General features: G+C 49.4%; 1 protein-coding gene across 4 annotated transcripts in view; it reads right to left on the reverse strand.

Annotated features, from left to right (window-relative positions):
- Nucleotides 1-2,698, reverse strand: part of PLCB2 (phospholipase C beta 2) — a 46,812-nt gene extending 44,114 nt beyond the window's left edge. For all 4 annotated transcript variants that reach the window (XM_086614027.1, XM_086614025.1, XM_086614026.1 and 1 more), the window contains exon 1: nt 2,436-2,698. In XM_086614027.1, the coding sequence (XP_086470153.1) occupies nt 2,436-2,519 (84 nt within the window). In that variant the 5' untranslated portion in view covers nt 2,520-2,698. The remainder of the gene's footprint in view (nt 1-2,435) is intronic.
- Nucleotides 2,699-14,477: the final 11,779 nt, after the last annotated feature.

Raw genomic sequence — 14,477 nt, forward strand, 5'->3', positions numbered from 1 at the left:
GCAGGGTGGCTCCTGGCAACAAAGGAGATGGTGAATTGGCCAAACTGGCTGCTGCTCACACCGTGGAGTTCAACTCTAAGGCAGAAAGCAAGCATTGTCTGGTAAAATCCTGTAAGCCATCACCTTTAAGAGATAGAAACATTTTTGCTTCTACTACAAGGGCTAAGAGTCAGCATAGAGCCAAACCCACATGCATCTGCTACGCTTAAGAGGTCAGCTACAACATTGTGCCCTACCTGAAGGCTCCTTGAAAGGGTTTCCAAGTTGGTTCTTGAAATAAACTACCACCCGTGTAGCAGGACTTAACCTCTTTAGTCTGCTGGGCAGCCCCGGCCTGCTGGGTGCTGAACAAAGCACAAAGTTGCTCCAGACCCCAAGGTGTTGCAACGCAGAACAGCCCTGCCTGTCAGAGATCCTACAGCACTCTCCTCTAGAGATGCATCACAAATGCTGGACAAGATGAAGACACTAGAGAAAAGTGGGGGTTTGCTTTTCTCAAGAAACTGCCGGGTACAGTGAATGCTCCAGTCCAGTCCCAAACCGTGTGGTCATGTACAGCGCCCATCTGATCTACCTTCATTCCTTTGTCTCAGATACTGTGGAAGGAGTTCAAAGCTGTTACCAACAGCAGTCCAGGTCAATTCAAAGAGCGAGACACAGGCCCATGACCTCTAAAGCACAGCAATCCTGCAGCCTGGAGCTCTTGCCATCATCCTTTGCAGCCTGCTCTAACTGGGGAGTGGGAAGGCATGATGACATGGAGCAACGCGACCACAACAGCCCACTTGTGGAGAAGGCTTTCGTTATTGTTGGAGATCAAGTCTGTAAACTACTTAGTAATTAGAGGTGACCTTTTAGGAACGTTTACAAATCTGTAAACCTCAGGGAAAAAATCCACACAGGACTTGAGCTCCCAAACTCCCATGGCTGCAGCAGCAAATAAACACTTGGTAGGTCTTGGAAGCCCAACTTGACTCACCTTGGGTTTCAAGGGAACCTAACTATTCCAGGAATTCCTAGGGAATTAATTAACAGCTTCGAGTTTTTGGGAAAGCAGTCCCATCCCCAAGGGCTGAGCATAGAAAGTCAGCAGCAATTTTAGACAAGTTCCTGTTATTCTCAGAAACCAAATCCCTGTTCAAATTCAAAGAAGCCACAAGAGCATTCTGCAGGCAGTGGCCCCATTGGAAAGGGAAGGCTGCACTTCCCACCATACCCCAGTGTCACCCTCCTGTTTATGTACAGCTAGTGGAATAACTGCCCAGTGACATTCCAACCTGTGTTCCTCAGCGTCCATCCTTTGTCAGCTGTGTACTACATTGCTTTCTCACTTCTCAGTGCCACTGGACCACCCCTGCTTATGCTGCACTCCAGTGGTCTACCTCCAGTGGTCTACCTCCCCCAACACGCCGCCTTGGGACTTAAAATTCTATTCCAGCTTCATGCCCACAAATGTAAGCACTAATCCCTCCTGCATCGCTGCTGGAGGCTCCTTCCAACGCGTTTCATCTGCAATACCACACCAAACGTTCCCCCCAGATCTTGGTGCATAATCATACCCTGGCTTGCCCCCCGCTTTACCAACATTTGTGCTCAATAGTAGACAAAATGGATGGGCAGCTGCTGTCCTCTTGCTCAGGCACATGGGTAGTGGGGGCAATACTCTTTTGCTTCTTAGAAAGTGAGGAGGGTGAATATTACATTTAAATTAACTTCTGCTGTCCCACGCTTCCCTCCCCTCGCAATGAAAGGCAAACAGACTGCAAGCCGGGTGTTTTGAAGGTGCGAGAGAACACCGAGCTGGAGAGAGAAGCAGCTTTTTGCAGCACGCTCCCAGGCTGCTAAAGCACAGGCCCCCTCACTGCCCGGCCGCTGCGTGCGTGGCAGTGCCCAGACCCCCACGCCAGGCAGGGGTGGGAGGATGTGGCTCACTGATCCACTCCAGCAACAGGGTCATAAGAGGAGAGAACTCAGAGCCTGATTTCTTTTCCATCTGCAAAGCACAGAGTCTGCTCAGCTCTGGAGCAACTCCTACCCCTCACACCCCTCCAGACCAGTCTGAACGCAGCGCATGCCTCTCGCCCCAGCAGCAACCACCTTCCCGAGGGCTGGTTCATAAACCCAGGCAGGACCCTGGGGTGCTACAGCAGAGGAGCTGCGTGCACAGACCCAGGGCACACTCCCTCGACTTCCATCCTCCACAACAACAAGAGGTGCAGAAGCCACATCACCAACCCCTAACACATGCCCTTTGTTTTCAGCATTCCTGTTCTTCCCCATTCACTCTCCCTACCCAGAGGTCACTGCTCTCAGGTACAACACACAGCATCTCATCCCCCCCCAGTGAATACATGCTCCCAGCCTCCCCACAAACACTGACCAAAACACGGTATCTGCCCTGCCACCACACATGAAGCAAAAACCCTGGTACTCACATCATCCCATTTGATGAAGCGCTCCCCCTTGGAGAGATACTCCTTCACCTCCGGGGGCTGCAGGACAGGGGTAAGCATTGACATTCTGCCCCGCAGATGTGCTCCTCAGCTTACCAGAAGCAATAGCAGCTGCACCGTTTGCTCCTCCTTGGCCCCCTCTCCTCTATCTCTGCCTCTCACATGGCAGGGCGCTGTGCCATCGCCACTGTTGGCATCAGAGAGCAAACAGGCTCTTATAGCCCAGCCAAATTTAGGAGGGACCGACGAATCTGCATTGTAAATCAACAGCTCTCCAAGCGAGGACGCAGAGCTCAGCCCAAGGTCACCCAGAGGAGATGCCCGCGTGGGCAGGCATGCCCGCGCCGTCGCTCCAGGAGGGACCGACTCCTCGGAGCCGTGCTCGCGAAGCGCCCGGTCCGCAGCACTTCCGCAACTGAACTTCCTTAAAAGTTCTCTTTGACGAAGTGCAGGCATTGCCAGCCGGCACTCAAAACGATTTCAGCGGACGCGGTTACGGAACAGCTCAGGCAGACTGCCCCCTTCATGCGACGGGCCACACACCACTCAAATAAGCTCCTTGCTCTGCACAGGCTCCATTTCTGGGGCCACCTGCTGCTCTCACCAGCCTTCCACTCTTTGCCTTTCTCTTACGGGTTCTGAACGTCAACCCGAAAAGTGAGACAGACCAGCAGAGCTCATGGAAATTCCAAGGATGGATGAAACAAAACATTCACAAGAGTTCCTAGGAACTGCAATGTTCTCCAGATTCACTTGGGTCTACAGCAGATGGTCTGGGAACACGGAATGGGAGAGATGTGTGAAGTGGGGATTATAATGAAGCAGCTGCAGGGAGGTGACAAAGCAGAACGGGGAAGGGTAATGGCAAACAGGGCAAAAATGAGTCCCTGCTCCTGAACTCTGAACGAGGGAATTACAGGTGGACAGCAAAGGAGAGAAGGAGCTGCTGGTGGAGAGTGGCTCATGAAAAGGACTGACATGGACAAGGCTTATTTTAGTCAAAAAGGCAGAGCCCTACAATTAATAGAACTGGAGATAACTGTGCTCTACTTGTTCTAATGGGATTCCCAGCCACACAGTGGAATTTTATCCTCGTTGTCTTCTATGAAAGTCAGTGCATGGCACTTGCCACTGCTCCAGAGGGACAAGATACTGTGAGAAGAATACAGATTCTCCGAGAAGGGTGGATAAAGAAACTCCTGCACTGCCAAGGGAGCCAGCTGCATGGTTTTGCTGCTTCTTTCCCAGCTCTGACTCACCAGTTTGGTACTAAGGTTGGCACTTCAGAGCAGACTGGACAGCAGGGGAAGGCTGACTCCAGGAATCCTAAGGGCATTCTCCAATGTTAGTGGCAGGAGAGATTAAGTGGACCCATGGCAAGTGCTCTAGCTGTAAAAAAATAATTATCAGAGAGGCCTGCTGCAGAAACAGAGAACCCTGAACAAACCTAACATCCCTTGTACACTTCTTTCAAGGGTTTATATACCCAACAAACCAGGAATAAGAGAGCTTCTACACTTCCAGCCATCGAGTTTTCTGCATTTTCTAACATATTTTGCACAGCACTGTAGTTTCCAAGAATTGACTTTCCAAGCTAAGGCTGTTAGCTCTGTTTTATCAGGGCAGTGATCTGAGGTGGCTTACCCATAGCTGTGGTTGTTCGGTGTCAGGGCTGAGGCCAGGGACACGGGAATCCATTGCCTCTGGTCTCACAACCAAGCCACACATGATGTTAAGCTTCCTTTGTGTGCCAAGGTGATATGTGCTCATCTGCTCTCACCTGATCCCTTCTGCAAGGCCAGGGCAGTTTCAGGGCTGCTTAACTTTAACTCAGGGAGCAGCTGTGACAAGGATAAAGACCATCAATCCTGCTCTGAAGTGCTGCAGTCCTTCTCCATCCCCTGCAACACAGAAAGCACTAAAGGATGTCCTTGGAGCTCACAGCTGTGAAGAAGTGAAAGGTGGGATGAGCTTTGCCACCTGGTACTGCCAAGAGCAGAGGGACTGCAGGTGAGATCAGTCACAGCTACTGGTTCCAGTGGCTTATCTGGTATTTACCAGAGTTATCACAGCTTTGTGAGCCATGTCTGCTTCCTGCCAGAAGAAGGGCCTCACAGAAAGGCTGCTTCTGTCCTGCGTTCTCGCAGACCTGGATATTCAACAGCTTTCTCCATCTCACCAACACATCTAAAGCAAGCACGAATCTTGCCACAGATTGCCAAGGTCAGCCTCCCCTAAGGGACAAAACAAATTTAGAAAAACCCAGCATGAAGAGCAGCGACCAAGCTAGCAGCTGTCCCGTGAGGCTGCCTGGTGCTGCACATCAACTGCCGAGATCCTCACTTGCATAAAGATGGCCAAAAAGCTGAAGCTCACTTCCTTTTGCACAACCCAGCCCCCTTATCTTTCATTTCACACTGCTTGCTCTACATGGGAGCGTCCGTCCCTTGCATGAAGGGATGGCTGATGGCACGGCGATAAAATAAAGCAACAGGCCTGCCCTCTGCTGAGAGCTCTCATATCAGAGCAGGCAGAAGCAGCAGCACTTGGGGCAGTATTTATTCCAACTGCATTTTACTTTTTCTCCTGCAAGACCCATCACCCTGTGCAGGCTCCTCCTATATCCCCTGTGTTCAGGGCCCTGTGCCTCCTTTGCTTTCATCCCTTACCTTCACTGTGCATCCCAGTTTGCATCCCAGATATGCAAAAAGTTTCTTTTCTTTTCCCTGGAGACTCTTCCTTCTCTCCCTGTCCTACCTATTCAGCAGCCTCTACCTCCCACCAAGTGCACGCAGTCAGCACTACGCTGCAGAGATTTTACAAGACAGGGTCTGCAGACAGTGATTTAAGCCATTCTGTCTGTTAAAGCATCTTGACCAGATGGCTCCCAAGTCCTAGAAAATTATTTTGTAGCCCCAGCCTATTCCTAGCACACACAAAGTCAGTAAGAAATCTCTTCCAGCATTGTTCCAGTATAATTATTCTTTGCAATGTGTAATACTGTCCTCTAGTGAACAGCTATGATATTGCTTGCACACACAGCCTTTATCGCTGCCTTCAAATGCCAGGAATAAACTCACAGCCAAGAGAAACCGAGTTCATCCTGCTGCTCCTTTTTCTCTTCTTCCCAAAACAATCAATGACACCATTAGGACCACAAAGACCAATACTTTCTCAGCACCCCTGGAGAGGAGGACCACTGAGTGTGTGTGCCAGGGCACATTTTGTGCCCTATTTGAGCCCAAACCACAAAGGCCAAGGATTCAGGAGAGCTCTCAGCTGGCAGCGTGACTCTTCAGCTTGAGCTGCAAAAGTCAGAGGGCAGTGGGCTACAGCACAGAAAGACAAGTGGCCACAGATACCACAATACCATACGAGCAGTGAAGTCTTGTATAAAAAAAAAATCCAAACAAAAACCCATCTGACCAAGCACCGAGACACTGTTAGGTCTCTAATTCACCGTTCACTGGGCAGGAATACACAGCAGGAGTATGTTATGCTTACAGCACTCTGATGGCTTTCTGCACATTTCCAAACTGCACAGCTCAGTGATGCAGGCAGGCTCACACGCTGTTTAAACATCCTGCACATCACTGCAGTGCAAAAAAAAAAACCACTGCACAGGGATGACCAGGCCATGCAATTCCTCATTGCTAGCAAAAGAACAAAACTTTCCAAGTTGGGTCATTAACAGACGAGCAAGGAGGATGAACAGGAAAAAGTTCTACCAAATCTGGAAGTGAATCCACCTAATTGCTCCATGCTGTTTACCTACAGTATAAAACACTGACCTGGCAATCAGGATACTGGAGGAGGAAGCCCCATTTTACTCCTGACCTCATCAACTTTTTCTTCCTACTCTACCAGCCCAGCTTATTTCAACTCCAAGCTGCCTCTTTCTGCGGATATATCTGCTGCCTGCCACAGCAGATTCCCAGTCCTGGTTGACCTTAGCATGGCTGTAATACTTCTGCCAGATTCACATCCTCATTGCTTCTGTTTTTCACAGTCTAATAGTTCTAGAACCTGGACTTAACTCACTCAGCTTCCCTTGGTTTGACTTTTTTTTTTCTCCACTTGAGAGGGCCAGATCCCAAAGCACATTTTACAAGTGCGATCTCCTGTGGAAGATCCAAAGCAGTGAATCCAGCTGCTGCAGTAACTGCATCTGCCCACGTGAGCCAAGTCCAGAAGAAAGTCCCCTTGGGCAGGTCACAGAGAACAAGACATTATTTCAGCTGGAGCTCAGGGAGCTTCCAATATCAAGATCTATACTTAAACTGACATATCATGGACATAGTACCTGGGGCAGAACCTAAAAGAACCTAGAGAGAAACCTAAAGCTTTAAGAATGGGAAAAATTACGTATTTGTGAGGTCAACATGCTCAGTTCTCAGTTGAGACAAACTATTATTCCTGGAGCATCAGACTTCATTGTGAGATAAAAAATGGAGCTCTCTGATACACGGCTTCTGCTCAAAGAATTCAGGATGTAGCGAAACACAAGGTCCACTGGAAAGAGGCACACTTCTTGCCCCATCCAGACAAAAGCCCAACCAAGAGCCTGGGTGCAGACTCAGGTACTGAGCATGCTTTGACCCTTCAGAGAGCTGAGGCAGCCCCTGAATACAGGATTTCCAGGGTAAAGCAGTGGATTATCCAGTCTTCAGGGCAGGATTGAATCCCTGCTTCCCGGAGAGGATTCAGTTAAACAACTAATTTGGTTAAACAACCCTCCCTTGCACAGCGTTATCAACATGAGGGCAGCACATTTTCCTTATTCAGCTGCCAAAGCCAAGCACGCAGAAATGGAGAAAGTCAAAAAAGTAACAGCCACTTCTGATTTTTTTCTGCAAGGAAAAACTGCTGTGAGATCAGGAAGCATCACACACTCAAAGCTGCGTTATTTTAACGAGGGTGAAAACCCATGTTGACCCTATACAAAAAAGTCTCTTTGGCTCTTTAAAGCAGTTAGAACTTCACGTTGCCTTGGTGTAACACAGCGAGGACCCAAATTTAAGCTGAGCCAAGGTAACTTTGAAGAACAAACAAGCTGTTTGGTCTAACCGAGAGCCTGGCTGCATTAAGAGCTGGCCTCAAAGATGGCTGGAGCAATCATGCACAAGTGAACTTCCAAAAAAGCACATTTCTCCATCCCACAGGAAAAAACCCACCAACATATCCCGTACTGAAATGGCAGTAACCCAGGCTAAACCAGGATCACTTTAGCCTCAGGGCTGCAGCATGAGATTGCAGATAAGGCTTTCCAAGAAAATCCCGTTCCAGTGCTTGCAGGAGCAATCACAAGTTGGTGCAACTCTGAATAAAGTGGTGTCATTCTGGAAGCATCATAAGTTGTATTTTCAGAAGCTATGTCAGTGCTCTCCCACACATTTACACCAGCAAATGCTTTGTGTGTGTGTCTGTGTGCACCAGGGAGAAGCACAACTCACACACTCACTCTCTGCACAAAAGTGGGTGAGTTTGGGTTCTTCAGACCAGGAAAGCCAGAGGCAAGGATGCACAGTGAGATTACGTGGCCATTAATCATTATTTCCTATTGCCTGAGAAGCAGTGATAATTTTCACAATACAGCCCTCAGAACTGTCCAGATGTTCAGTGCTCAGAGTGGGTGGGTGTACATGCACGTTTCCTCCTTGCAAAATGAACAATGAAGCTCTGATTTTTGACTCCATATTCCTGCACAGAGACTGTGTTTAGAGTCACAAGCACACACAGATAGCACAGGTTCACACCCAAAGAGAAATTTATTTAAAAAAAACACAACATTCACCCTCTTGCAGTCCTGCACTTAGTGAAACAAGGGCAACTCTCCTCTCCACAAACTGATGTGGGAAACCTACAGCTCAGAGCACTGGGAATCTCTGGGACTAGAGCTTCACATTCCAGCACATGGCAAGGTTTCTTATTTCAGTGAGCACCTAGGGCACTGTCCAACCACCCTTGTCAGCCTTTCCTCAGTTTCAGAAACGTGTCACGGGAAGCAACATGCCAAAGAGATTTCATGTTACCTGAGAGAACCTCCAGAAAGCTGACTGAGGTCTGCCTGCACCCAACAGTGCACCCAACCTCTAGTTACACCAAATAAAAGCAGAGCTCCCAAAACATTGTGAACACTTCTGCTACAAAGCTAGTCAAATGGCTTTCCTCATCCCAGAGCCTGAACCATCACCGACTTACAGGAGCTTCTAAGCATTAAAAGCAAAGCCATAAATCCTTTTCAGACACACTTTTCACTCTTAAGAGTGTTTTCCCACCAAGGAAACACTGACTGTGCAAGGAGGTCATACTCTTCATACTGCACAAAGGGTTCACAGGGTAATAAAATTGCTCAAAACGGGCATCACCAAATGGATGACACGAAGTTGAAGCTGCTGATGCATCACTCACCTCAACTACCAGGAGCTTTCTGCCCAAGACAACTATCCCGAGCAAACCCAGACCTCTCGCTGTTGTATCTCAACTTCAGCATCACTTTCACTGTCTTCCCCACCCACCCTACAACCTCTGCAGGGCACTTTCCAAGTCAGTGTGAGACAGTGGGTTGTGCAAGCTTCACTTTCCACAGCTAAGTCAGAAGCTGAAGGAATTAAAAGAACACACCCAACCTCCCCCCATCTGTTATTGGATTAATGAGAGAGACAGCACCTTCCCACGTAATGCACAGGAGATTTCCAAGTGCAAGAGGAAAACACCAGAGAAGAACAGAATCTGATTCCCTACAGGCTCCAAACAGGAGACTGGAGCAGTGTGCAACAAGGCACATTTCTTTTAGAAGAGTGGACAGCAGAGCATGAGAGATTGTCCTCTGTCAAGAGCAGGGCCATTCTCTATGACAAAAGGCTCAAGCCTAGCAAAGTATTTTCTCAAGGACTTCAATCAGGAAAGAGAGATGAATTTAAACATACCTATTCCATCTTTCAAACACCAGGAGGCAGGTAGGAAGACCTCACCTGTCTCTCCCCTCCCCAGCTCACGAACGTGACCAAGAAGACAGCATAAAGTTTAAAAAGCAACATACAGCCATGACAAAAGTCACAATTCTTTACGAAGCCTATCATCTGCCTGTAGAAGTCACGCCGCCGGAGGCAGACACCAAGAACAAAACCCAGGGCCAGAGTTCAGACAAGGGACTGTAGTGGATGGCGGGTTTGGGAGCGACACAAGCCAACAGTATCGGAGTAATCCCACAGCACACCCCACAGAAGCAGCTGATCATTTGTGTGGTGTCACAGCAGATTGCCTCCTAGTGACAGGAAGGAACGGCAGAGTAGCTGCCTTTGCTGAACCAAAGGAGCAATGGGGCTGGGAGAAGCCATCCAGCCCATCCCTCATCCCAGGGCAGGACCAGCTGTGACATGGATCCCCTCTGACACACCAGCTCAGAGAGCTGCAGGAGGCCTCCCCAACAGTGGGGGCTCAACCACCTCCCAAGCAATCCAACCCAGCGTGTCTCTACTCTCAGAAGCAAGGTCTGCACAGAGGCAGTATCTAAGGTGAGTAATCTTCCCTTAATTAAGTCTTCTCTGTCCTGAAGCACCAGATACTATCCACTGGCTCCAAACATGGGAAATCAATAACACAAGTTGATTTAGCTACATCCTTCAGGGGCCCTGGGAGAGCAAACAAACATCCCATTGCAACAGGCAGCAGCAGAATCCAAGCAATGCTGTTCAGTCAGGTAGGTGGAACACCATTCTTCAACAATCTGTCTCAGGGCCTTGGTTTTCAACTAAACAGAGGTGTAAGGCAGTAAGTAGCAGGCTTGTAAGTGCACAAGTTTCCTAGCGGACCCTCAGACAAGGGAAGTAAAAAATTAGAGAAGCTGATAAACAACAGGACCCTGAAGAGCGGAGTGTTTGGCCTGTCCTGGGAGAAAGGCAAAATGTTCAAGGGCTATGCAGCTCTCCTTTTGGCAGGTCCAATCCCAGGGGGCACCATGTGCCCTCGACTCCGTTTGTCTCAGGTGAGCGATCTTTGTCATGTTCTTTAGACAAAAATCTCAGAGAAGATGATCTGCAAGCTTTGTCTAGTGTCTGACACGTTCATTGACTTTACAAAAAGTCCAAGCTCTGCATCCCATAGCTCTTTCTACCCCACAGGAGCCTGCTCAAAGCACAGCTTGGTCTTTCTGCTAAAACCCAGAGGACACAAAGAAAGTACCATTATTGCAGCTCTGGCTTCCTGGCTCTTGTGTGCCTTGAAAGGCAGTTGTTTGCAAAAACCTAAGCTTAGGAACAGAAGGCACACGCCTTCTGGCAGCTGCCTGCACTCAAACAAAAGGGCCTGGACCCATTTGTTCGTTCACAGTCAAAAGAAAAGCTTACACCTGACTGGCAACAGCCAACAAGACTTGGTATTTAATGAACACACGTCTGGTCTTATTCAAAGCTGAGGCAGCAGAGGGCTCAGCATTGAGAAGAGAGCCTGAACAACACTGAATTTCTTTAACAGCGTGGTAGAACCATGGTCTTCTATGAAGGGTAAGTCTGTACTGCAGCCTGAATAAGCAATGAGTAGGTACAACGGGGAGACAAAGACGCCAGGACAAGGTAGAACATCTCTAGAATGAGACAGTTTTAAGACAACTAGAGCTGTAGTCTTGGGGAGGAAAAGGGAGGGGAGCAAGACTGCTGGGAAGGCAGGAAGGAGCGTAACTCACACTGAATTATTAAATGCCACGTTTTCTAGCTGGAGCAGTTTTAGTTGCTCCAAGAGCAACGTTCAAGAGATACAAGGTGTAGTGGGATCTCACCACCACCACACTCTACCTTTGCTGGGACTGCTATGACTCCACCGTATGTCCTTTGCCAATCCAGTCTGCCATAACCTCCAGTGATGGAAAAGAAGCACTACTAACTGTTGGATTTACAAACAGAGCTTTGGTGAGCACAGGAAAACAAAGCAGCACCAGAGAAAGAGCAGCAATTATGTGCACAGAGATAAGAAGAATTAGCTTCTTTCCCAGCAGAGGGGAAACTAATTTTGAGGACACAGGACTAAGATATGTCACTATAACTGCCTTTTATTACACTGATACCTACCACCTCCCTGCTACCTGGTGTGCCTACTTCCTGTACCAACCTGCTGACTCTTTTAAACATCCTTTATCAAACTCAACATAACACACACTTGAATACCTAGCAACAGCGGGGCTCTCACTTATGTCTACCACCTTCTAGACACTGCAGCAGGGTCGAGCTAAGCAATAAAGGAGGATGTAGCATCTCCAAGGATGGACAGGAAGACAACACAAACTATACAAGCATCAGGCAAAAACTGTCAAAGCCTTGTTCAGCCCCAGAGGAACTGCCTGTACACATTAATCCTCTCCCCCAAAATTCCAGAACTGGAATTAAGGAAGAGCATAGGGAAAGGACTTTGTGGGAGGCAGAGATTTGTCACGCTTTCACCAGAGGCAATGATAAATTCTATCGATGGCAACAACAGAGAGCAGACAGCATTAAGGGTTTGGAATGAACCAGTCTCTACACAGATGATGCGAAGGACCATGAGTGGACACAGACAGCAGCCCGGTGAGGCTCTGCCTCTGCAGCATTCAACAGCAGGAAGATGAAGACCAGCAAGAACATGAGTGCACTCAGGCAGCTGAGAAGACGCATTAAAAAACAAGTTGAAGATCTTAAGAAATTACACTAGACAAAAAAGGTCCAAACTCAATCTTAAAATACTCTGTAGCACAGAAACCAGAAAGTCTCTGACCTCAAAATAAATCATAGAATCACAGAAGTAGCTCAGAGCAACATACGTAAAGCAGAGGAAAGGTGTGCTGAAATCCTTCAAGTTACAGGATTACTCTTTGAAGGGCAAAGAAAAGATGGAGGAGCCGACAACTGCTGAATGAAATACAAGAAGCAAAGGGAGAAGCAGTTGGAGCAAACCCATCATCAAGAGAAAACAGCCTGAAAAATTAGTAGAAAATCAATTTCTTAGGAATTGCTATAAATCCAAATGTACTACTTAACTTAAAACGCAGGGAATGTGTATATAGAATCCATAGAACACCACAGAAGATGCATTTCTATGACTCAGGAAGACTTTGTGAGGAGGATGCCATCAGCTCACACTATTCAGTAGCAAAGCTTGACTTCAAGAAGAACGCAGTCAGGTGTAATAAATCAGAGTAATTGCAATAAGGGGGGGCAGCTCATACCATTCAGGTGTAAGAAATTTGACTTAAAATGCAGTCAGGTGTAACAAATCAGGGCAAGAGCAATAAGGAGCTCATAGAAAAGTCATAATACCTACTAACAAATGTTTCCCAGACATACTGGCTTACAGCAACATTTCACCAAAATTAAATGTTTCAGGAGGACAGAGCATGCCATTAGCTGTGGAATCACAAAATCACAGTCACTTGGGACCTTTAAAAATCACCTAGTCCAACCTCCCTGCCATGGGCAAGAAGCCCCCTCTGCCCTGAAAAGGCACTGAAAGCCCTGCCAGGGCTGGCAAGGCAGCCACAGTGGATCTGCTCCCTCTTGTACCCACACTGCAGAGCCACGATTTTTATTACTACAGACAAGACTTGCACTAAGGCCCAAAGGCAGAGGATCTCCAAAGGCAGCTGGCAGCACAACCTCACACCCCTTAACCCTTCCATCCAGGCAAAAGTAGGGTCTGGTCATAGGACACCTCATGTGCACAGCTGCTCCCTCCTCAAAAAATTCAGTCCTTGAAATTCCTTTGCATTTGTAACAACAATCAGCCAGAGCTTTCGGCCAACACAATGCACCTTTTGAAGTTACACCAACACGTTTTCCACTCCAGTAGTCTTCCTCAGTGCTGCAAGCTCTGTACTTCTTCCTGCAGAAGCTCAGAGGTTTGCCCTTTCTCTCCCAACCCTCCACATCTTTCCTGCTGTTGAGAACAAAAATAAAAACACTCCTTTTAACTCAAAACTCACTCACTTCTTCTGCTGCCTTTCTGGGTGACAGTCATTTCTCCAGCCGGTGTTGGTCTTTCAGAACCACAGCTCCTCGTGAACAAGAGGCTTCCTGCTGCAACACACCTGCCCAGCCTGAGATTTAAGGGAGGGAGAAGAAAATTATTGCAAAAGCAGCAACTAAATCATTCTCAAAAGTAGCATCTTGCAATATAAAGACAAAATAAAAGTAAAAAGGCTAATCCATACCCTGTAACAGCGTTTCATCTGTCTTCTGCATAAACCAGTATGCTTTTGTGGAGGACTAACAGACAGGGAGCACGGGCAACCAAATCCTACCAGCAATGGCACGGCTTTGGGTGGCCTCCACAGGTGTGGAAGCAGGAATCAGCCCCATTTGAGCGGAACGGAACCAGCCTCTCTCCAAAAGCCGCTGCTTTAGCCAGGGCACCCCTCGAGCTGCACTAAAGCTGCGGGCAGCGCCGCGCACCTGCAGGCACGGGGGCACAGAGCAACTCCCGCCGGGAAAAGCAAGCAGAGAGGGAATTCCGCCCCCCGCCTCCCTCGCACCCCGCAGCACCCCCCCCTGCGCTCACGGCGCCCTAACCCCGGCCCGGCCGGGGCCCCGCGGGCCGCCCGCGTTACCTACCGACCGACCACCCGCCCCCCTTGCACGGCGGCAGCGGGCCGGGGCGCTCGGGCGGGCACGCCGGGGTGACGGGCCCCCGCCCGGGCAGCACCGCGGCGCCATCCCCTCTTCGCGCGCCCCCTCGGGAGCGCGCACCAGGCCGCGCACGCGCAGCGGCCACTCCGCAGCGCGGCGGCCGTCGCCCCTTTAAGAGACAGACCCCGCCTTGGGCGGTGTTGCCCCTTTAAGCCACGCCCCTTTAAGCCACGCCCCCTTAAGCCACGCCCCTCTCCCCCCGCCTGGCGGCCGGCGGAGCCGCCGGAGCATCGCGGGCCGCGGCGGCGGCGGCACGAAGGCGGCGGCGGCAGCGCGGAGCGGAGCGGCATGTCCTGAGGCGGCAGCGGCGGCGGCGGCGCCGGGCCCCACCACGGAGGGGGCGGTGGAGCAGCGGGCCAAGGGCCGGGCCCCC

Source organism: Tauraco erythrolophus, chromosome 6 (assembly GCF_009769465.1).
Source record: "Tauraco erythrolophus isolate bTauEry1 chromosome 6, bTauEry1.pri, whole genome shotgun sequence".
Classification (NCBI taxonomy): Eukaryota; Metazoa; Chordata; class Aves; order Musophagiformes; family Musophagidae; genus Tauraco; species Tauraco erythrolophus.